Genomic DNA, 23,344 nt, shown 5'->3' with positions numbered 1-23,344 from the left:
GGAACTTAGGATGGGTACAAGCACCACTCTGTTAGAGAAAAACTGAAGGCGTGGAGAGAGTAAGATACCAATACCTGAAGTTTGCTGACCCTCTGGCTGAAGCGATGGCCACCAGAACACTATTTTCCATTTCAGGAATTTCAATGAGGACAACTCCCAGAAGCTTGAAGGGAGACTTCGTGAGTAGTGACAGGATAACACTGACATCCTCAAACAGCGGATTTGGTATGAAGAAAACCTTTCAGGAACCTGGATACCAGTGGCTGAATGGAGATCAGTTTGTTTCCCACTTTAGAAGGGTAGGCTACGAGAGCACTTTCACAGGTCTGGTCCAAAGGTCCTCCACGAGAGGGACTCAGTTTGGAGAGCCAATAACTAGGATATGACTGGATATAATATGCCTTCTCTAGAGCAATCCACCAGCTAAGGGAAGAATTCTTTACCAGATCAGAAATCTGGTCCACGGAATGCTGAGTTATTTGGGCTGGCATTGAAGAGGAAACATCCTCTAAAGAAATCAAAAAGTGATTCTTTTTCCTAAGACACTTCCATGGGACTGCAGGAGGATTGGCTTGCTGGTAACCTAATAGAGGTGAAGGGCAGGACAGAGCATGTTATATCTGGCATAGTCAGTCTGATATCAGGAGGCTGAAGAGAGTCCTCTGGAGATCTAGCAGGCCAGAGATCCAGATAAAATAGGTGGGAAGACAACAGTGAGATCTTCCTAGCCAGGAAGAAGGAAGAACTTCAGTGAAACTTTCCTGTGTAGACCCTAGATCACAGAATCCATCCAGAGAGTGGAAAGATGAAGCAGAACGTGTAAGATGAATCTGTGTCATCACCAGGAGCTTGGGTGGTACTGGAAGCTTTGATGGTGCTGTGTCTTGTCTTGTGTGCTAATAGCACCAAAAGCACCAACAGTGCTGAATGCTCTCTGTGACTTGCTTGCTTAGAGGTGGATTTTTTCCAAGGCAGAGCGTTCCTTCTTATGGGAGACCTCATAGGTACCCATGGGGGATGAAGTTTGGGAATGTGTAACGGAGCCACAGTGCTCCAGTGCCCCTTGCTTCTTAAGAACATAAGAAAATGCCATACTGGGTCAGACCAAGGATCCATCAAGCCCAGCATCCTGTTTCCAACAGTGGCCAATCCAGGCATTAAGAACCTGGCAAGTACCCAAAAACTAAGTCTATTCCACGTTACCATTGCTAATGTCAGTGGCTATTCTTCAATTTGCTTGACCCTGATGTCTCAGAAGATCCAGAGGGGCCATTCCTTACTGAAGTTTAATAAGCAGAAGAAAGGGTGATGTCTGTGTGCAAGGGTATGGTGAAGTTTGGCCATCTTTTACCCATGGTTTTTCTGTGCTCTTTGAGACATCCTGTCACAGTGATGGCAACTGCAGGTTCACGGTTGGGGCTGAGGCACAGGTAATGGACAGCATGCCCAGAGACACACAATTTGGCTGCAGTCGCAGGCCTGAAAGCAACTTAGGGTATTTCCCTTTCCTGGCATCCTCAAAATTTCTCTTTTCTTTTTAATAGCACTGGAAAGTGCTGTTATGGAAGTTGGAGGGGCAGCGAAACAATGAAAAAAGGTGATAGAAGAATTGTAAAAAAGCACTAAAGTGTAAGAAAGTAAGAGCAAGCAAGAGACTGAAGAAGCTCATGAGGCAGTGCTCATGCAGGAACCCAGCAGGGAAAAAGCACTACTGAGCTAGAGAGAAGAGTCCATTTGGCGCTGTTGGATGATGTCATTCACACACAGCTAATTCAGCCCTGCTTGTTGACAAAATCTGTTTTCATCAGATTTTAAATTGAAAGTATTAGCATTTTGTATAATAAGGAATTGGCAGTTGAATCAACCAGTCCTAGCTTTTCAGAGTGTGATGGTTCTGCGTAACAGTCTGAAATGTAAATGTTTTCATGGAAGGAGCCTAGACAAATATGTGCTTGTAACAGTAGATGATGGCAGGAAACGACCAACTGTTTCATCCACTCTGCCTAGTTATTCCTGCCTACACTGTTAAAGACATACCCTGCTGCCAGCTATGTAGGATTATCACTCCTTATGCAAGACAATTTTTGTCTTCCTCAGTTATATGTCACTCTCCTGGGTATAAGAGAATGCAAGATCCTTCTTTTAGTTTCCACTCAGCACCATTTTCCCTCCCATTTCCAATCACAAGGTCCCACAATAATCCAAATAGTTAACACCAGAGCAGCTGTTACCTTAAGATTCAGCCTTCTAGTCACCATGGTCTTACCAGATAGCTTCCTGCCGCCACTAATCTGCTGCCCCTATCTGGTCATCACAAGGAGCAAGTAGCCTGCTATATGAGCATCAGCATTTCCACTTCTGATATACTAGCAGCCTGCTAGTCAGACCCAGCTACTAATTCTTCCATTAACTCTTCATGTTTATCCCATGCCTTCTTGAAGTCTGTTACCATTATAGCTTCCACGAACCATTATCCTTTCCTGTTTTTCCTCCTGAGTTTATCTCCTTGAAGCCTAAAATCATGAGGCTTGTTCTAGAAATTCCTTTCTATTGAAAAACATTTGCTTTTTGTGCACAGTTAATAGTTTTCAGGTATTTAATCATCTCGATCATGTCTCCTGTGTCCCACCTCCCTAGAGTATACTATTTAGATGCTTAAGTTTCATCTTACAGGGCCTTCTGGTGCAGACCATTTTGGTAGTCCTTCTTCAGATCACCTTTACTCGGTCTATATCCTTCTGGAAGCATGTCCTCCAGAACTGGACATAATTCTCCACATAAAGCTCTCACCAGTGATCTATGCAACTGGATAATCACTTTGTTTTTTCTATTAGTTATACCTTTTTCTAATGCACTCTAACTCTGCCTGCCAAAATAATCTGATATAATCATCCTAAGATCTCTTTTCTATTCTTTTGATATTAGTAACTTATCCCACCCTCACTCTTGATATGTGTACTGAACTCTTGGATTTCTACATCCAAATACATAACTCCACTTTTTAGTATTGAAAAATAGTTTTGAAACAGTCAATCACTCCTTGAGCTTTCTTAGATTGCTTCTCATGTCACCAATGCCATCAGTAGGGGCCTTCATATTCAGTTTTTATTTTATTTTTCTGGGAATTTCAGTGTTTGTTGCAAGAACAAATTAATGTACCTGTAAATAATGACTTTTTCCCAATTTCTACCATTTTGTTCTTGTTGTAATAAACACTGAAATTCCCAGGAAAAATTAAATAAAAACTGAAAACGGACGTCCCAAGCCATCAGATGTGGTCATGCTGTTGCAGATTTTAGCATCAACGGCAAAAGAGATAAAACTTTTCCTCCTAACCCCTCTGCAATAATTTGAAACAAAGATATTGAACAGAACTGGCCTCAGGACCAATGCCTGAGACATTCCACTCATCTTTCCTTTTTCAGAGTGAAATCCATTTACGACTACACTATCACTCAACCAGTGTCTAATCCAGTTCGACACCTTAGGTTCCACCCCTAGACTGTTCAGTTTATTTATGAGCCCCCTATGTGGGACAGGATTTAAAACATTTTGCAGATATTCAAGACAACCACATCCAGTGCCCACCTAAAATCTAATTCTCTGGTCACCCAATCAAAGAAATTGAGCAGGTTTATCTGGCACAGTCTCCCTCTAGTAAATCTATGTTGCCTCAGAAATCATCACAGACTCACGGGAAGGTGGGCACAGAACAAGACTCTTCTGTGGTCTGGGCTATCAATATGAGCTGGCTGAAAACACTGAAGAGTCTTAGCAAACTTTACTTAGCCAAGTAATAAAATAGGCCAAGAGAATCAGATGGAGACATATCAAGAATTTGTGAAGGGCCTGCCAACACAGGCTTCTCATATCCTACCCGACTACAGATTTTCTCTTTCAATAGCATCTTTCTAAATGTTTGCTTTCTGATAGAGCACACAAAATGAAGAGACCTCTAATGGCTGTAATCTGACAGATCAGATCCTGCACTGCTACACAAGGATCTTGATTTATCAGATGTGATTATGCATGCGTGTCTCTTGGTAAATAATTTTTGTTCTCAGGACCTGCCCTTAGTGAACACTCCTGGTCTGTCCACCAAAAGCTCCATCTCCGCAATGAAAATCAACCCCAGCCTCAGGAAATGCAGGTAATTATTTTAGTTCTGAAAAGTTAAAAAAAAAACCTTTAAAGTCAGTGAGCCAATACACCATGTGGTCTGACTCACTGCAACCAATGAAAAAAAAAATGGAAAGAAAGAAACAAACTCATCAACCTCATTGATGTAAGTAAGAATTCAGTACAAGATAACTACAGGAAGGAACCGCTGATAGAGTTCCTTACTTGTAACAGGTGTTATCCAAGGACAGCAGGATGTTAATCATCACACATGGGTGACATCATCGGATGGAGCCCGGCACGGAAAACTTGTCAAAATTCTAGAAACTTTGATAGGCACACTGAGCATGCCGCTAACCACGCATCCACGTGGGATCCCCTCTTCAATCTGATAATATGTAGAGTTCAGGGAAAAATAAAATAAACTGAGAGAAACCCAAATCTGCGGGGCGGCAGGCGGGTTTTGTGAAGAGTAACATCCTGCTGTCCTTGGAGAACCCCTGTTACAGGTAGGCAACTCTGTTTTCTCCAAGGACAAGCAGGATGGTAGTCCTCACACATGGGTGATTAAGTAACAGCAGGCCTCTTCGAACATGAGCAGCAAAAAACAGGTGCCGATGTGAACAACAACTGGAGCTGCAGTAACCAGAGGAGCAGACCTGCACCCAAAGATAGGGCCCATGGAGGCGAGAGTTGGGTTTTCATGGCTAGAGGACGGACTGTCTGAAATGACTGTCCTGCTGGCAGTCTTTGTCCAGGCAAAGACTGCCAGCAGGATCTTGTGGATGGGAACCACACACAAGTGAGTCACTGAGCCCGACAAGGCCCGGACAGAGTGAGTTTTGATGTGACCAAGTTAAACCCGCCTGCACGTAGCAGAAGGCGATGCAATCCGCTAGCCAGCAGGATAGTATCTGCTTGGAGACCGCAACTTTTTTTCTTAATTATTTATCAGTTTTTTGCTTTACAAAACCATCAATTTTGCAAATACAGAAAAAAAGCAGATAGGATGGAAAAATAAAAGGCATTCACATATATGCATTTCAAAAAAAAAAAAAGAGAAAAAAAAAAGAAACATTCAAATACATCCATTCTTTCTTAAATATTAAACAACATATATAATAGCCTTAGCTAAAATGTGGGATCCAAAATTTAAAGAGTTACATTAATAAGAAATAATCTTCAAATGCAAAAAAGCGCCCGGCTAGATGTCTGAGGTCACGGCGTGCGCTCATGGCAGCAAAGGTGCATGAACGCACGCCGTGACCTGAGCGCCCAGCTGAACGTCCAAGGTCACGGCATGCGCTCATTTACCATCGCTGGCGAGGCTGCTGGAAGCCGCCTCATGTGGGAAGCGCCCGCCCAATCCGCCCCGGGCTGCTGAAGCTGCTCTCGCCGCCGGCTGCCCCCGGGAGGAGGGGAGAGAGGACTGGGGCTGCTCCGGAGACTGGCACCCATGGATGCGGCCAGGGCAGGTGAGCGGGGGCTGGGGGAAAGTTTGCCTGATCCTGTTGAGTGCAGATTTTATCAAGCACAACAATGCTCCACCACCCTGGGTTTTAAAGTTATTTTTCAGAATACTGTTCGCATTGCAGTAGAAAGGAGAATGCATTAACATAGCGGAGAGAGGAACTGGGACGCTTAAAAAAAATCTTTCGTCCTTCCAGTGATGGGATTAGTCACGATCCGAAGAGTGGCTTCCCCGGTGCGTTGGCTTTTAGGTTGGGCAGGCAAGAGTTTAGGTTATGCTTGGAAACAACAGGTCCTTCCTAATACATTTTTCTTTTGGTCTGATTTGATTGTATTTTTTTCCCCCTAGGGGAATTGTCTTGCTAAATCATGACCCTTGCTGTTAATGGCCGGTTGATACTTCTCTGATCCTTTTCTTTTGCTTAAAGTTGGGATCCACTTCCTGGTACCTGTCATTTCAAATGTCATTTGAAATGACAGGTACCAGCTCACCCAAGATACTGTATAGGAGCTGTATAGCGCTCTATACAGTAAAATGGATTGCGCTTCATGCACGCGGCTTGCATTTGCGTCTAATTTAAATACTGTATCGAGCGGTATGTGATCCGAACTGTGCGCGCAGCAAAGCCGCACTTTTTCTTACGCACCCTTACTGTATCGGCCTGATAGTTATGGAAGAAGATGTAATAGGTGTTTTTAATAGAAGAAAACTTTTCAATTGCTCAGGAGTGAAGAATATATTGACTTCAGCACCCTTCTTTAACAAACATTTGCAGGGAAACTTTAGTTTAAAGGTATAACCCAATGTAATAGCCTGTTGGCGCAAGGCTAAAAACTCACTACGCCTTTCCTAGGTGATCGGAGACAAGTCCGGAAACATTTTTACATTTTCATTTAGGAAAACAGTAGGAAACTTTCTGAAATAACTTTTCATAATTAACTGAACATCCAAGAGTGATATTAGGGAAACCAATAACGTGGGTCTAATACTTCTATTGCGGAATCTTCTAGGAGTTCAGTTAAATTTTCCTGAATATTAAGTCTATTTGATGTTGAAATTGCTTTAGGTAGAAAATAACATTTGTTAATAGCAGGTAAATTTCCTTCTTCAAAACTCAGGACCTCTATCATAAATCTTTTTAAGGTAATATATGGGTTTTCACCCAAAAGCCGAGGAAAATTTAAGATCCTTATGTTTAAATTTCTGGAAATATTTTCTAAAGTCTCCACTCTTCTAGAGATAAATTTATTGTCTTTAATCACTGCTGCTTTGAATTTTAAATTTTCTTGCTCCTTCTCCTCCAGTGTTTGGAAGCTTTGAGAGGCCAATATCTCCACTTTCTCGCTCAAATGGTTTACCGCAGTTGCTACACCCACCATCAAGTCCCATAGTGCAGTCATGGTCACAGTTTCAGGGGGGGTCTGGGATTTTTAGGGGCTTAAACAATGGGTATAAGCTTGGGTGTTGGCAGCCTTATACCCACTGAACTTACCCCAACTGCACCTTCTCCCTGAACGGATCCTGTTGTTCCCGCGTTGGAGCTCATCTTTCCCAGGATGACCGAATTTGTTAGTGTAGCCTGTAGGGCTCGGTCAGCGCTGGTGACTCTGCCTGTAACCCGGAAGAGATTCCCACATTCAAAGCATCGAGTTGAAACAGCAACCCTGTTCCTTGTGTCGGTGCTGCTCTTTGTTCTGGACTCAGGGTAGTCTCCTCCGGAACGGAGAGCTCTCTCAGTTCCCCATTCCAAGGGCTCCTCAATTCCTGGTGAATTTATGGTTGAAGAGGTAAGGAAGCGTGTGATCTCCTGTTGCAATACCGATATAGGTGGGGGTGTCGAGGGGTATACCCTGACTTTCCCCTTCCTTTTTCGGTGGCATTTCGAAAGTTTGAAGATTTTTCGAGGAAGAAAACAGGACGCCACTCTGCTCCAGCTCTTAGCGTGCCGCCATCTTGGATCCCGGCTTCGGAGACCGCGACTCCTAATCTGTTCTCGTTAAAAGAAACGAACAGCTGAGTAGAGGCACAGTGGGGTGCTGTCCATTCCAAGTTGAATGCAAGCACCCTCTTGCAGAGCCCATTCACCACAGTGAGCGTGAGGGCATGGGAAACATGACAGCAGCACAATGGACTGGTTGAGATGGAACTCTGTAACCACCTTGAAGAGGAACTTGGGGTGTGTCCATAGGACCACCCTGTTGTGACAAAACTTTGTATAAGGCGGATATGACACCAGTGCTTGCAGCTCACCTACCCTGCGAGCCGATGTGACCGCAACCAAAAAGATCACTTTCCATGAAAGGTACTGGAGATCACAAGAGCACAACGGCTTAAACGGAGGTTTCATGAGTTGTGAAATGACCACATTGAGATCCCAAGAGACTGTCCGGGGGGGGGGGGGGGGGGGGGGGGCGCGCAAGTGGGAGGCTTCAGTTGAAGCAAACCCTTCATGAACCGGCCAACGAACGGATGGCAGGAAATTGGGGAACCATCTGAACCCAAATGGTATGCCCCCTATGGCGCTGAGGAGGACCCTCACTGACGTGATCTGCAGACCAGACTCAGAGAGGGACAACAGGTAGTCCAGAAGTGCAGGAGGGGAGCAAGAGAAGGGATCCAAACCGTGACCCTCCTACCAGAAAGAGAATAGTTTCCTCTTCAGATTATAGGACTTCCTGGTGGAAAGTTTTCTGGACTCCTGGAGGACACGGGATACCCTCTCCCATAGGTGGAGGTCCCAGAGGACCGTTGCACTTTCCTGTTTTCCACAGAGGCAAACAGGTCTATGTTTGGGGTCCCCCAGCAGCGGAAGATGCTGTTTGCTACCTCCTGACTGAGGGACCATTTGTGGGGCCTGAATGTCAGACTAATGTGTCATCCAGGATGTTGTCCACTCCTGGAAGGTATACCGCCCGGACAGTGATATCGTTCTCGATGGCCCATGTCCAGACCTGGACTGCCTCCTGATAGAAGGGAAACGACCCAGTTCCTCCATGCTTGTTCAGGTACCACATGGCCACTTGACTATTGGTGTGAACCAGAATTAACTTGTTCAGGAGAAGCTCCTGGAATACCCGCAGAACATAGTGGACCACTCGTAGCTCCAAGAGGTTGATCTGGAGCCGAGCCTCCTGAACCGACCAAAGTCCCTGTGTGCGGTAACCCAGTACATGCGCTCCCCACCCCGCCTGAGAAGTATCGGTGGTGAGTGTGGCTTGGGGCTGAGCATTCCAAAAGGGGCAACCCAGCTCTAGGTTTGAGGGGATTGTCCACCACAGGAAGGACCGTTGCAAGCTCTTGGTGACCATGATGTGGCCATACATGCCCTGCAATGCCTGACACCACTGAAAGCTCAGCGTCCATTGTGAATGGTGAATGTGTAGCCGAGCAAACGGGGTGACATGCACCACTGCTGCCATATGGCCCAGCAGCTTGAGAAACTGATAGGCAGGGGCATGTGGTTAGCTGGAGACATGTCGTACAATAGCTGCTAAAATCTCTGCCCTGTCCTGAGGTAGGTAGGCCCTCTCCTAGACAGTGTCCAGGTACACCCCAATGAAGTCTAGCTGCATGGCTGGCTGAAGGTGGGACTTTGCAGAGTTGATCAAGAATCCCAGTGTCTCCAAAGTTTCGATTGTGAGGCGCATGGCACTCTGAGCCCCTTGACGGGAGTTGCCTTTGATGAACCAATTGTCAAGGTAGGGAAACACATGAATTCCCTGCCTTCGAAGATGGGCACCAACAAATGCCAGACATTTTGTGAAAACTCGAGGCGCAGATGCCTGGCCAAAGGGCAGAACTCAAATACTGATAGTGGTGCCCATCGAACAGAAATCTTAGGTACTGCCAATCCGCCTGAAAAATGGGGATATGGGCGTAATCGTCTTGTAGATCAAGGGAGCAGAACCAGTCCCCTGCCCTGAGCAGGGGGATCAGGGTGCCCAATGAGACCATTTTGAACTTTTCCTTTACCAAGAAGCGGATAAAGCTCTCAGGTCCAGGATAGGCCTGAGGCCACCCGTTTTCTTGGGAATTAGGAAATACCTGGACTAGAACTCTTCTGCCCTGTCGGCTGGTCGGAACATGATTGACTGCTTGAGCGGAAAGGAGAGCAGAGAGCTCTACCCAAAGTATCAGAACATCCCCTGCCGCTCTCCACTTGGGAGATAGGGGAGAGCAGGGTGGAAGTCGCTAGAAACGCAGCCGGTAACCATGGCCAATGATTGATAGGACCCAGAGGTCTGATGTGAACGAGATCCATCGATCTACAAAAGGTTGGATATGAAACCCAGGATCCCACAGAGAAGGATAGCTCATACTCCCTCACTGCCAGTCAAAATCCTATGGTGGGGTTCTGTGGCGGAGCCATGGGCGCCCTAGGTGGCCTAGGCTGCCTCTGTCTGGCTGTGGGAACAGGCCTTTGAGCCCTGGACCTCTGTGTGGGCAGGTAAAAAATTACAAGGCCGATAGAAAGGCCGTCTCGGGCATTGATGTGAGGGCTTCCTGGTAGGCTGCATGTCGGAAGTGCTAGCCGACAATTATTGAAGGATTTCTTGGTAATCCTTCAGCTGAGCTATAGCTTCCTTAATCCTGTCCCCAAACAGGTTCTTATCCGTACAAGGCAAGTCGGCGAGATGGTCCTGTACTTCAGGGTGCAAGCTGGAGGCTCGTAGCCAAGCCACCCAATGAACCCCAATGCCCACTGTAGCGGATCTCATGGCTGTCTCGAAGACATCATAAGTTGAGTGGACTTCATGTTTATCACATTCCAGGCCCTGTTGGACGACAGCCTGAAAATCCTCCTAGAATTATTGAGGCAGGCACTCACTGAACTCCAGGGCCTGCTTCCACAGATTCCGGGCATGGCGCCCTGAAACACTCAACGTCCCAACGCATCTAGGGATTTATGTTTGCGCCCTGGCGGAGCCGAAGCATGGGTACGAACCTGCTTAGCCTTTTCAGGACTAACACCACCGATTGGTGGGGATTTGACGGCGGTCGAATCCAGTTGATGGCTGGACTAGGTACACCACTTCCGTCTTTCTATTAACCTGTGATATTGAGATGGGATGCTCCCACAGGATGGATACCAGTTCCTTGACAATGTCATGGACTGCTACTGCCACCACCTCCTTCAGGGCATCCATGAACTGCAGGATCTTAAGCATTATGTGCCTGGAGTCCTGCTCCGTCAATAATTGGAAGGGCACCAACTCGGCCATGGTTTTGACGAACCCCGCAAAAGAGAGGTCCTTGGGGGGAGATTGCCATAGTTCTTCCGGGGGAGAAGGTTCGAAAGTCAGATCCTCCGATTCCTCCGAGGATACAGAAGCCTCACCCTCGCTACAACCCTCCGGGGATGTGGGAGGCCTAAGGCCCATCTGTGTGCACGGCCTGGTCCTCAAAGGTACCAAGAGAGGCACTGGAGGCATCTGAGGGCCTTGCATCTGCGAGGGATCTGATGGTGATAGCGAGATCAGGGGTACCGAAGGAATCTGTGGGATCGACCCAGAGGGCCCTGGGAGAGCTAGAGAGTGAGGTGGCACCGCATGTCTCCAGCCCGCCATCATGCCCATTGGCCTTTCCTCCCCAGAGGAAGCGCTCAATGGTATGAAGGCCGGTGGCGATGGCAGTGGTGCACCCAGAGGCCGTTGAGGGGCTTGGGCCACCGGAGCCGGCTGCATGGGTAGTACACCAAGCAGCATGTTGAGCCGCTGCAAGCACCGGTGGAGCAGGCTCTTGTGGCAGAAGCAGTACCTGGAGACTCAAGGCCTTGCAGGGCCTGGCAACCGCCAGCTGCACACGCCTCTCTAGCTCTTCCTCAAAAGCCTGCGAGGATAAAATGGGCTGAGGAGGAGCTGGCGGAATCAGTGTATCCCCTGGCTGAAGGGGAACCAAGCCCTCCACTGGTACCAGTGGAGGCTGCCTGGAGGCCTCGGTAGAGTGAGGGAATGGCCTCCTCCACCCTCGACTGCTTCGTGGGAGGCACAGAGGTTGATGCCTTCTCACGGTCTGGTTTGGAAGCCAAAGATGATCGATGCCGGTGCTTTTTGGACCTTTCTCCATGATCACCGTGATCCTTGCCCGATGCAGACATCCAGGAGCCCGATGGGAACGGGATGACAGGGACAACAGTCGGTCCCCCACACCGAGCTCAGGACCCAAGAGGACCGGGGCAGAAGAACCAGACAGAGCTGGGGGCTCCTTACCAAGTGGGGTGGAAGCTCCCGACGAGGATAGCTTCAACCGCTTGGACCCGAAGTGTTTTTCCCATTTTGTCGAGATGGGCCCGATGACCCTTAGGGGTCATCTGGGCACAGAGATCGCAGACACTGACATCATGGGAAGCTCCCAGGCAGAGGACACAGTCCTCGTGGGGGATCCATGATGGACATAGTCTGAGGGCACTGGGGAAGCCGGTAGATGCCACAGGAAAAAGAGCGCGATGCGCAGTCGATGGTCAGCAAGTACCAAGAGGAGATGCCGTTGGCAATCTAGCACGGTGACCCAAAAACTTACCGACAGGAGGCCAAGAAGGTTGAGGGACCCTACACGATGCGTGGAAGGCGAAGAAAATCACTTTGTAGTAGTAAAATATCAAAAAAAGAAGCACGAGCTCCAAAACCACAAGGAGACAGCTCCGCGGAAAAGAAGAAACCGAAGAAGGATCCCGCATGATTAGCAACATGCTGGACATGCTCAGTGTGCCTGTCAAGTTTCTAGAAACTTTGACAAAAGTTTTCCATGCCGGGCTCTATCCGATGATGTCACCCACATGTGAGGACTACCATCCTGCTTGTCCTTTGGGAACTATTATATCCATCAGAATACTCTATCCACAGGATGGACTGAAGTGAGTGTAGAATAGAACGTTTGAAGGCCTAGTTCAGTACTGATACAATGCAAACGCATGTATCACCACAAAATGCTAAACTAAAAGGATTGTTTCATGTTCAAATCCTACTCTCCTCAAGCTATTTTAAATAATACTTTTCATTTTCTCAAAGAATCACACACAAATAACGTTACATTCAACATTAAATTGGTAGATAGTAAAAAGGATTACACATAAAGAGGGGAAACTACAACCACAGTTGAGAATACATTAGAACTGGCAACCCATGCAATTTTGCTGCTAAAAATTGTTTAAAGTATTCAAATACAGTTTCCTACTCAGATAAACAAGTTTACACTTTGATCTCCTCCTAAAAAGAGGCATTTCAATGTTACCTATACTTGCAATTCATGGGGCTACATTTCCTATGACAAATCACACCCTAAACGAGGAGTTCACACAAAAAATGGTTTGTATTTTTTTTCTAATACACTGTGCTAACTTAAATGACTCCATCTGTGATGGCTGCATTTAAGAAACACTGCCTTAAACAGATCACTTGATGCCCAGTGAACTGCATTTTCTGTAAACATCTTGGTGTCATTTTAGTCCTTCCCAGGTAGTAAAGACAAAACTTGAGATGCCCAGATTACTATGATTTGATAGAAGGTACAATAAAAATAGATGCACTCCAAATTGCAGGAAGTGATACAAGTTGGATGATGTACATTTGTCATTGTTTACCACCAAACATCTTTCCCATCTAGCATATGCGTATTCCAAAACACTCTTTTTCTCTCATTTGGATATATTTATAGGTTAAACATGCCATCAAGAAAATTATTTGCCCTTAGTGATCATTCTAAGTAAATTATCAGCTCTATGCACTGTGTAAAATGCTCAAGGAGGAAGAAAAACTGACATGAGCCTTCACACAAGCAAGATAAAATTAGTCATGCATAAATTTCTAGCATGCATCCTGGAAATGTTGAAATTCTTCAGGTCTAGAACAATACAGTTCCATTTCCTTTCCAGTTATTTACAGTTTCCCTTTAGTTGTATTCATGCAGTTCAAGTTTTTCTTGCAGAACATACATATATGTCTGGGTACATACTGCCTTTACTCACTGTTGCACTGATCGCATGCATAAATCTTCCCTTCTAAAGCCTCAGTCTCCGTGAACTTGGCCAACATTTCCGTCAATAAGCAAGGATGATGGGATGCAGTCTCCCTCCCATTGCAGTGGTATCTTTCAGGAAACTCTAGTGACAGGTCCCAGAAGGGTTCTATTGTATTAGATTTATTGTCACATGCAAGACATGTAACCTGCCAAATAAAAGATTTTGTTAGGCTCTTTCATTGACAAAATATAAAATCTTCATACAAACACATACCCATCATTCAATTCTATTAATAGTGAACTACGTCGGCTACAAAGGAAAACAGATCTCTTTGTGGAAAATTATTATAATAAATCCTTAAATTTACTCTAAAGCTTTTTACCTTTGACAGTGCACTAGGAACATAACATTCTTCCAGTGGAATATAAACTTCCTACTTTGCTACTGAAATTGTGGCATATACATCCCAATTATATTTTTTACTCTATCTTCGAACACACTTTGTGAGGAGGAAATGGAACAGCAGCTTCAATGTCTGTCAGATGATGAATGGTGAACTGTACAGTGGCTGTTTTTGCCTTCTCTTTTGTGGGCCTTGAACTGACAAACCTTATTTTCAGAGACTACAACTATCACAGCCTTATCAAGGGTGGAAAATTCCCAGGCGCCTAATCAACCTAAATTTAATTCCTCAGAGCAGGGGAAGGTAAAGAAAAGAGTCTGTGGGGGAAGGAAGCCAGAGTTAAGGTCATAGGGAGAATGAAAAGGAGGGAAGACAGCTAAAATGAGAGGTGGAAAAAAGACCAGGGAGATGGGTAAGAAAGCAAAGAAAAGCAAACCAAGTGCAAAAAAAAAAAGCCTCCCCTATCCAGAAAGAGAACAAAAAAAAAGTAAAAGACGACAAAATATTTCCCCTTTCACTCCTAAATAGTTTGGCCAGTACCCAGGTTTTCTAAATATTTTTCCACCCTTGCTTATCATCCCATTTAAAACATGCTTGTCTGAAGAAAAACAATCCAATCTTCCTTCCAAACCCTGCCTAACTAGTCTGCCTCTGGAAAGAACTGTGACAAGTTTGGTTTCTCTAACTCTTAAAACTACAGTGCCTGAAAGTTGTTCTGCCTCTCCTAGGAAAGTAAAGCTTTTTCATTCAGCAAGGTCCTTTACAATCTTGTCCAGAAGTGGTTCTAAAAATCAATTACCTGCCAAAGAATAATCTAATTAAAATGAGCCCTACAAGGAAAAAAGAAAATCCATTGAACACCACTTTAACCATACATTTTTTCCTCTCAGAAACACCATATACCATTAGCATGGGTATCTGAACAAGTGAGCTGCTTCTTACAAGCGTGAGGAGGACTGGACACTTCAAAGATCCTAGGTTGACGCCATATCCAAGCCCAGGCAGTCTCAGCCCTGTCCAAAGCCAGTCAAGTTTTCAGGGTATCCATAGTGAATATGCATGAGACCTATCTGTATGCAAATCTCTCATGCATATTCACTATGGATACCCTGAAAACCTGGAAGGCCTACGTCAAGAACCCCTGCCCAGGTCAGTAGCTCAAGAGCCCACATGGTGAAAGGTGGCATTCACTCCCAGCCTTTGAGGGCCACACACACATCAGATTTTCAATATATTCCTAACAAATATTCATAGAATATGTCTGCATGCATACTGCCTCCATTGTATGCAAATCTCTTTCATGCATATCATTAGGGATATCAGAAAATCCAACCTGTTTGCAGCCCTTGAGGGCTGGGAATAAATACCAGATCGGAGATATATGAGAGGCAAACCATGCAGCAATCTTTTCATCTGTACATTGCTTAAACTTGGCCCCTGTAGTTTACAAGCATTGAAATGTAATCAGTAAATGGAAAGAAATAGGTCTTTGGTGGATGGCCATTAAGAAGACCATACACTACAGACATGGCTAATATATCAGATGTGCATCTATGGGAAATTTAACTGTAAAAGAGATAAGCAAAGACAGTTAATTGATAGCCTATACTGTCAGACTTAGAATCAAACACCGAAAGCTGAACCCAATTAACCACTCTAGCTTAGACATATAACAGGCTTGGAAAAACATTAGAAAAGCTTAGCATAGTTCAATAGCCCAGTGAGCCTACCATAGAGGATCCAGGTACAAAACTCAGGAAGGCATTAAAGGGCAGGTAAGAAAATTAGGAGGAAGAATATCTTCATTTAAAAGATGCTTTTCTCCAAGGTGTGTACAATGCTCCTTTTGCCACAGGGAAACCATTCAGCAAATTCCCAGCAGGCCAGAGAAGCCATAGGGATTTTCTTTGGCTTCTCCAGAATGAGGCAGGATTTTGGTTTCCAAGGACCATGAGGGTGCAAACACCCAAAAAGTTTCTATTCCAGCTTTCTCCTGCAGGTCCTGACACTCACTAAATTATCATGGTGCCACTGGGCTAGTTTCACTGGCTTCTACTGGTGGCACAATAAGAAAAGCACAAGCACCAGGAGCTGCAGATGAAAACATGAGGGAACCAAAAGGGATTGAATGCAGCCAAATGAAAAACTGGAAAAACTACAACAGAAAAAGATAACATGCATAAACAGAGCTAAGCAACAAAATATGTATGTCAAATAACCTGTGAAGAAAAAAAACATGGGAAAGGCAAAACACACAGACCTGTATATCAGTTCATTTTGTATGTTCTTTGTAACCCATCCCGAACGCTGAAGGGCACAGGCTAAAAATAATTTTTAAATAAATAAAATGATGAGACAAAAGAGAAGACACAGAGGGGGAGAAAATAGCAGAATACAGACCTTGGCAGCAAACAGGCAGGAAAGAAGAGAGAAGCAAGGAGGATGAAAGGTCAAAAGCAATAGGGGGAAAGCAGTATAAAGTATGATAGAGAGAGGTACTGTCTGGAGTACAACAGAATCCATAATGCAGATGAAATAAAGGAAGCCAGACTGAGATAAGCCAAGAAAAGATGACTGGATAAAAAGGGAAATGTGAATCCAAGTAAAAGGTAAGAGAAAAATGAGAACGCAAAGGTTAGGAAAATATTTTACTAATGCTATAATGGCAGAGACTAAAGTAAATATCACATACTGAACATTTTTTCATATAAAAGTACATTTGATTTGAAATAGCACAGATGGATTAAGGGTCATCTGGCCCACAATCAGACCTACAGCCCTACCTGGTGACTTCCATCTTGGCTGGGCCCCTTTATCTTCCAACTGAAACACCACCCGGTGGTTTGCTTAAAGGGCGAGTTTTACAGGTGGGGGGGTCATTCCTGGGAGATTTTGTAAGGTGGGATAGTGCCTGGCTGGTAATATCAGTGGCCATCATGTCTACGGGGAAAGTTGCTGGAGAGTGGGAAGGGGTGAAAAAAAAATTAGTTGTGCGACTGGGCACGGTCACTATGGATAGGGAGGTCAAAAAAGATCTTAAGGCGGCACAGAGTTCCAGCAATGAAGCATTGCTTTGTCTTCCATGTTTAACACTAGTAGAGGCGGCAGAAGGTAAAGGGAAATATACCATTAATAGCCAAACTTATTGAAAAAACTGTCCAAGAACAACTAACAGAGCACTTAGAAAGTAATAACATACTATATCCTGCACAACACTGTTTTACTATTAGCACTAACAGACAATATATTAAGAGGCTTTGACACAGGAACACACTACATCCTGGTTCTATTAGATCTCTCAGCAGCATTTGACACCGTGAACCATAAAATACTTAGATTAAAAGAAATAGGACTCATCAACAAAACAATAACCTGGTTTGAGACATATCTAAGCAATAGACCTTTTCAACTACAAGTCAAAAACTCCCTATCTGAAAATGTTAAGCTACAAATAGGAGTCCCACAAGGATCAGCCCTGTCCGCCACACTTTTTAACATTTACTTTCTCCCAATATGCCATCTACTCGCAGGACTCTGAATCACACACTACATATATGCAGACGACATACAACTATTACTACCCATCACAAACACCATTGAAGAAACAATGAAACTAGCCAATATGTATCTTGAAATATTGAAACAGCTACTAAACAAAATGGAGCTAGTAATAAATATTGACAAAACAGAATTCTTACACCTGGAACAAAAAAAATTCACCCTATCCAGCCCTCAATAACAAATAAAAATAATCAAATGGTTGATTTAGCCATGAAAGTACGGAACCTAGGAGTAATAATTGACCCAGAACTAAACATGAAACACATTTCACAGAAACTAAAAGGTTACGCCAAACTAATGGTCCTCAAACTGAAACCCTTACTAACTCTGAACAATTTCCGCACAGTTCTACAAGCAATGATATTCGCAAGCACAGACTACTGTAACTCCCTGCTATTAGGATTACCTCAAATTACCATTAGACTGCTCCAAATACTACAAAATTCCACTGTGAGAATATTGACAGGCAAAAAAAGAAACCACATCACAGGAACACTTGCTGATTTACACTGGCTACCTATCGAACAAAGAATACAATACAAAGCACTGTGTATAATTCATAAACTATTCCACAATGAAAAGGCAGACTGGCTTAACACAGCACTTCGAGTACACGTACCACACAGAAACCTAAGATCAGCTAATAAAGCACTACTAACTGTCCCCTCTGTTAAATCAGCGTGCCTTACTCAAGTAAGGGAGAGAGTTCTGTCGCTGGCTAGACCTGTTCTATGGAACTCCATGCCACTCGAACTCAGATTGCAAAGTAACCTGAAGCTATTTAAAACTAATTTAAAAACCTGGCTTTTCAAACAAGCTTTTTACAAAGACAAAGAGGAGGAAAACAAGTAAAAGCTAAGTAATCAGTTTCTTCTTTAAACATCACAAAACACATATTAACACTAAACCTGAACCGTTTTAGCAGTTTTTCAACCAACATTTAAAATTTATCTCATAGCTCTATTATTAAAATTATGTTACCGTTCCATGTTGGCACATGTATAACTTGTAATCTATACCAATTAACCTTGAATAGCCTTTTGTGCCTTTTTGTAAATCGTTGTGATGGTGATTTAACTTAAGAATGGTATAGAAAAGCTTTTAAATAAATAAAATAAATAAATGCCATTTGCGATAAGTTGCTAATTTTACATTACATGATTCAGAATTTTAAATCTGGTTAGGTTTTTTTTTTTTTAAATCACTGAAACCAGTTATGCACTATAGGTTATTTTAGTGGTTCTCAAAAGCTGCCTCCTTATCAGCCTGGGTGGGAATTGGTTGACTTCTCTTATATTGGGCCTGAAAGAAAGCTCCTCTCATTTCCTTCTCTTCTTTCAGGCCCAGGAGGATAAGCTGTTTCCTCTTTCACCCAGATCAGAGAGACATTGCCAACTCCTGCTGTTCTGGGCTCCAATGGGACACAAACTTCATCTTTCCCTGCTGAGTCTGGGAGTGATGCTGCTGCTGATCTCTTCACCCTGTGTTATGCCTGCTACTCGGGGTACTGATAAGTGTCTTAACCAGACCCTCAGTTTAGCGAAGGTTAATTCTTAAGTCTGAGCTCAGTGTTCGCTGTTGGTTAGAAGCATGAGTGGTCGAGTGTTAATAATTATGTTCAATTATAATCAGTTTGTTTTCATAAGAACATAAGAATTACCATACTGGGTCAGACCAAAGGTCTATCAAGCACAGTATCCTGTTTCCAACGGTGGCCAATCCAAGTCACAAGTACCTGGCAAGTACCCAAACATTAAATACATCTCAAGCTACTACTGCTTAATAATAATTAATAGTTTATGGATTTTTCCTCTAGGAACTTATCCAAACCTTTTTTAAACCCAGCTACACTAACTGCTTTAACCACATCCTCTGGCAATGAATTCCAGAGCTTAACTATGTGCTGAGTAAAAAAGAATTGTCTTCAATTTGTTTTAAATGAGCTACTTGCTAACTTCATGGAGTGCCCCTTAATCCTTCTATTATCTGAGAGTAAATAACCAATATACATTAACTTGTTCAAGTCCTTTCATGATTTTGTAGACCTCTTATCATATCCCACTTCAGTCATCTGGTCTCCAAACTGAACAGCCCTAACCTCTTTAGCCTTTCCTCATAGGGCATCCGTTCCACGCCCCTTATTTTAGTCACCCTTCTCTAGTGTAACTATATCTTTTTTTGAGATGCGGCGACCAGAACTGCACACCATATTCAAGATGCAGTCCCACCATGGAGCAATACAAAGGTATTATAATAATTCCTAATATTGTTTGCTTTTTTGATCACCACAGCACACTGAGCAGACTATTTCAATTTATTATCCACTATGACACCTAGATCTCTTTCCTGGGTGGTAAATCCTAAGATAGATCCTAACACCATGTAACTACATCAAGGGTTATTTTTCCCTATATGTATCACTTTGCACTTGTCCAAGTTAAATTTCATCTGCCATTTGGAAGCCCACTCTTTCAGTCTCTAAAGATCCTCCTGCAATTTATCACAATCCACTTGATATTTAACTACTCTGCATAATTTTGTGTCATCTGCAAATTTTATCCTTACTTGTTGTTCCCCTTTCCAGATCATTTATAAATATATTGAAAAACACCAGACCAAGTACAGATCCCTGAGGCACTCCAATGTTACCTTTTTCCACTGTGAAAACAGACCATTTAATCCTACTCTGTTTCCTGTCTTTTAACCAGCTTGCAATCCACAAAAGGACACTGCCTCCTATCCTATGACTTTTTAGTTTCCTCAGAAGCCTTTCATGCGGGACTTTGTCAAATGCCTTCTGAAAATCCAAATATATCACATCTACAGGTTCACCTTTGTCAACATTTCTATTTACCCTTTCAAAAAAAAAAAAAAATGGAGGAGATTTGTGAGGCAAGACTTTACTTAGGTAAGTCCATGCTGGCTATGTCCCATTAAACCATGTCTATCTAAATGTTTTGTGATTTTATTCTTTATAACAGTTTCCACGATTTTTCCTGGCACTAAAGTAAGACTCACCAGTCTATAGTTTCCCAGATCACCCCTGGAGCCCTTTTAAATAATCGGGGTTACATTGGCCATCTTACAATCTTCAGGTACAACAGATTTAAATGATAGATTGCAAATTAACTGAAATAGGTCTGAAATTTCATTTTTTAGTTCTTTCAGAATCCTGGGGTTTATACCATCTGGTCCAGGTGATTTACTACTCTTCAGTTTGTCAATCTGGCCTACCACATCTTTCAGTTCATCTGAATCATCACCTTTGAAAACAGTCTCTGGAACTGGTATCTCCCTACCATCCTCTTCAGTAAACACCGAAGCAAAGAAATTGTTTAATCTTTCCATGATGGCCTTATCTTCCCTAAGTGCCCCTTTAACCCTCGATCACCTAACCGTCCAACCGACTCCATTGCAGGCTTTCTGCTTTGGCTATATTTTTAAAAGTTTTTATTGTGAGTTTTTGCCTTAACGGCCAACTTCTTTTAGGTTTGGCTTTTTCAGAGAATACTGGTGGGCTATATGTCCTTGATGTCAGCTTTTATTCCATCTCCATCTGCTAGTAGAGATGTACAACCCACTTGTGGGGCTTGGCCTGCATTCATTAGAGGAAAGAAAATCATCATCAGGTAAGTTGTAATTTCTCCTTTTGTACTCCTGGGGAAATTCTCTGCAACTATGCATTGCAGATTTTCTGCCCCCCCCCCCCCCCCCCCCACTCCCCCTCATTCTGGTGCAGAATTACAGGAGTTAGCTTGTTTTATTCATAATAAAAATATGCACACACAAGACAAAACCATAATAGACACAAATTAACACAAGCTGGCCAAATAGATGGTATCTCAACTGCACAAAATCAAACTGCCTAGGTAAATCTTGATTACTTAACCACGCTTTTTCCGGTCCTCCTAAATTTCAGATAGTTTTTGTCTCAGCCCTTAAAGCACGAGGTAAAATATTCTAGAGAAATGGAGCTTGATAGCTAAAAGAGGTTTCTTGAGTAGGTCAGGTCAAATAACTGATAAGGAAGAAAGCTGGAGAAGGCCTTTCTGAGAATGAAGGGAATGGATCTGGCAGTAAGAATCAAGTTTGAATAAGTAAGACGGAAGCCCAGAGTGAAGAGCATGAAAAGTTAAACACAGGGCCTTAAATCATATATGACAAATGAGCACAATTTTTAACCCCAAAATGACCTTGGCAGCAGTGTTTTGAAATAATGTTGGTGCTTTAGTTGTGATAGAAGAATACAGGAATTACAGGAGTCAGCTTGTTTCATTCATAAATCTATACACACAATTTATTTTATTTAACACTTTTTTATACCGACCTTCATAGTAATAACCATATTGGATCGGTATGATCCGATATGGTTATTACTATTAATACACAAGACAAAACCTTAAGACACACAAATTACAATAAGCAACCTTGATATGACCTTGTGTATTAAAAATTTGAGAATCAAGTAAGGGCCTTAAATGACAGATAAATCTAAGAAAAAAGGATTTGTGAATATTAGAAATGTAATGTACCATGGAGAGTTTAGAATCAAGTTGAACTCCTAACAGATAAAACGTTTTTCAAAGACAGAGTACCAAGCATCAGTGAGGACTGGGTGGAGGATTTTTGGCTAATCAACAGGGTTTCAGATTTATCCGGATTTACCTTCAGCCTCCGTTCAGATAGTTAATCGGCTGCCACAAGAGTAGCCAACTCTGGTCCTAGAGCCACAAACAGGCCAGGTTGTCAGGATATCCACAATGAATATGCATGGAATAGATTTGCATGTGCTGCCTCCATTGTACACTAGTTTATCTCACGCATATTAGTTGTGGATATCCTGAAAACCAGACCTGTTGTGGCTCTCAAGGACCAGAGTTGACCACCCCGGGCTTCCAGATCTAGGCAGTGATTCAAATTATGGAATAAAATGAGGATGTGGTGTTATAAAAGGTTGCAATTTGAATATCATCTCCATAAACTGGTCCAAGGCCACAACCCTGGATCAGTGTAGGTAGCAGTGACAAAGATATTAAAGAGAAAAGGGGTAAGGGTGGACTCCTGTGGTACATCAGATGGAAGAGGCATGAGATCAGAAAGTTCCTCCCATTCCACTTGAAAAAAGAAATGTTTAGTAAGATAAGAAACCAACCAGCTCTGAGCCCTGTCCATAAGCCCCGTCTCTTTAAGCCAATTTATTTATAAAATGTCTATACCACCCATCAACATTTCTGGGTGGTTTACAATGTAACATACATTAAATATATAAAACAAAATAAGACCAATGTCAAAATAATAAAAACACCATAAAAACAAAAATTACATTAAGCTTCATTACCAGCTTCAAAAGGAATCTCTATTCTATGAAATAAATTAAACTAAATTGAGGAAGTTATGATTAATGGTGTCGAGCACTACATTTGTCTCTCAAAAGACAATGAAGGCATCTTTCCCATTATCAGCCTGAAATCTAATGTCATTGGTGAGAGAGAGAACTGATTCCCTGCTGTGACCCTTAAGGAAAGTGTAGAACATTTGTTTTAACAATCACTTTTGGGTTTTTTTTTTTATTCTGCTTTTCAGCACTTCAAAGCAGATTACATTCAGGTACTGTAAGTGTCTCCAGAGGGCTCACAATCTAAAAGTCTGATTTACTAAGGCTTTTCTCCCATTCTGTGTCTATGAAAAAAAATGCTTAGTAAAAGGTCCTAAGTTTGTACCTGAGGCAATGGAGAGTGAAGTGACTTGCCCAAGGTCTCAAAAAGTGGCAGGGGGTGCCTCCGTGAACTTTGCCAAGGGAGATTTGAAATGGGTCTACAGTTTGACAAAACAG

At 43.2% G+C, this 23,344-nt stretch overlaps 1 protein-coding gene across 6 annotated transcripts in view; it reads right to left on the bottom strand.

Annotated features, from left to right (window-relative positions):
* The window catches only part of USP44 (ubiquitin specific peptidase 44), an 83,370-nt gene that overhangs the window by 40,756 nt on the left and 19,270 nt on the right, over window positions 1–23,344 (bottom strand). For all 6 annotated transcript variants that reach the window (XM_029601587.1, XM_029601584.1, XM_029601581.1 and 3 more), the window contains exon 3: window positions 13,554–13,752. In XM_029601587.1, coding sequence (XP_029457447.1) covers window positions 13,554–13,752 — 199 coding nt within the window. The remainder of the gene's footprint in view (window positions 1–13,553; window positions 13,753–23,344) is intronic.

The sequence above is a fragment of the Rhinatrema bivittatum genome, chromosome 4 (genome assembly GCF_901001135.1).
Source record: "Rhinatrema bivittatum chromosome 4, aRhiBiv1.1, whole genome shotgun sequence".
NCBI lineage: Eukaryota > Metazoa > Chordata > Amphibia > Gymnophiona > Rhinatrematidae > Rhinatrema > Rhinatrema bivittatum.
Note: the sequence above shows the minus strand (reverse complement) of the source record. Positions and strands in the feature narration are given on the sequence as shown.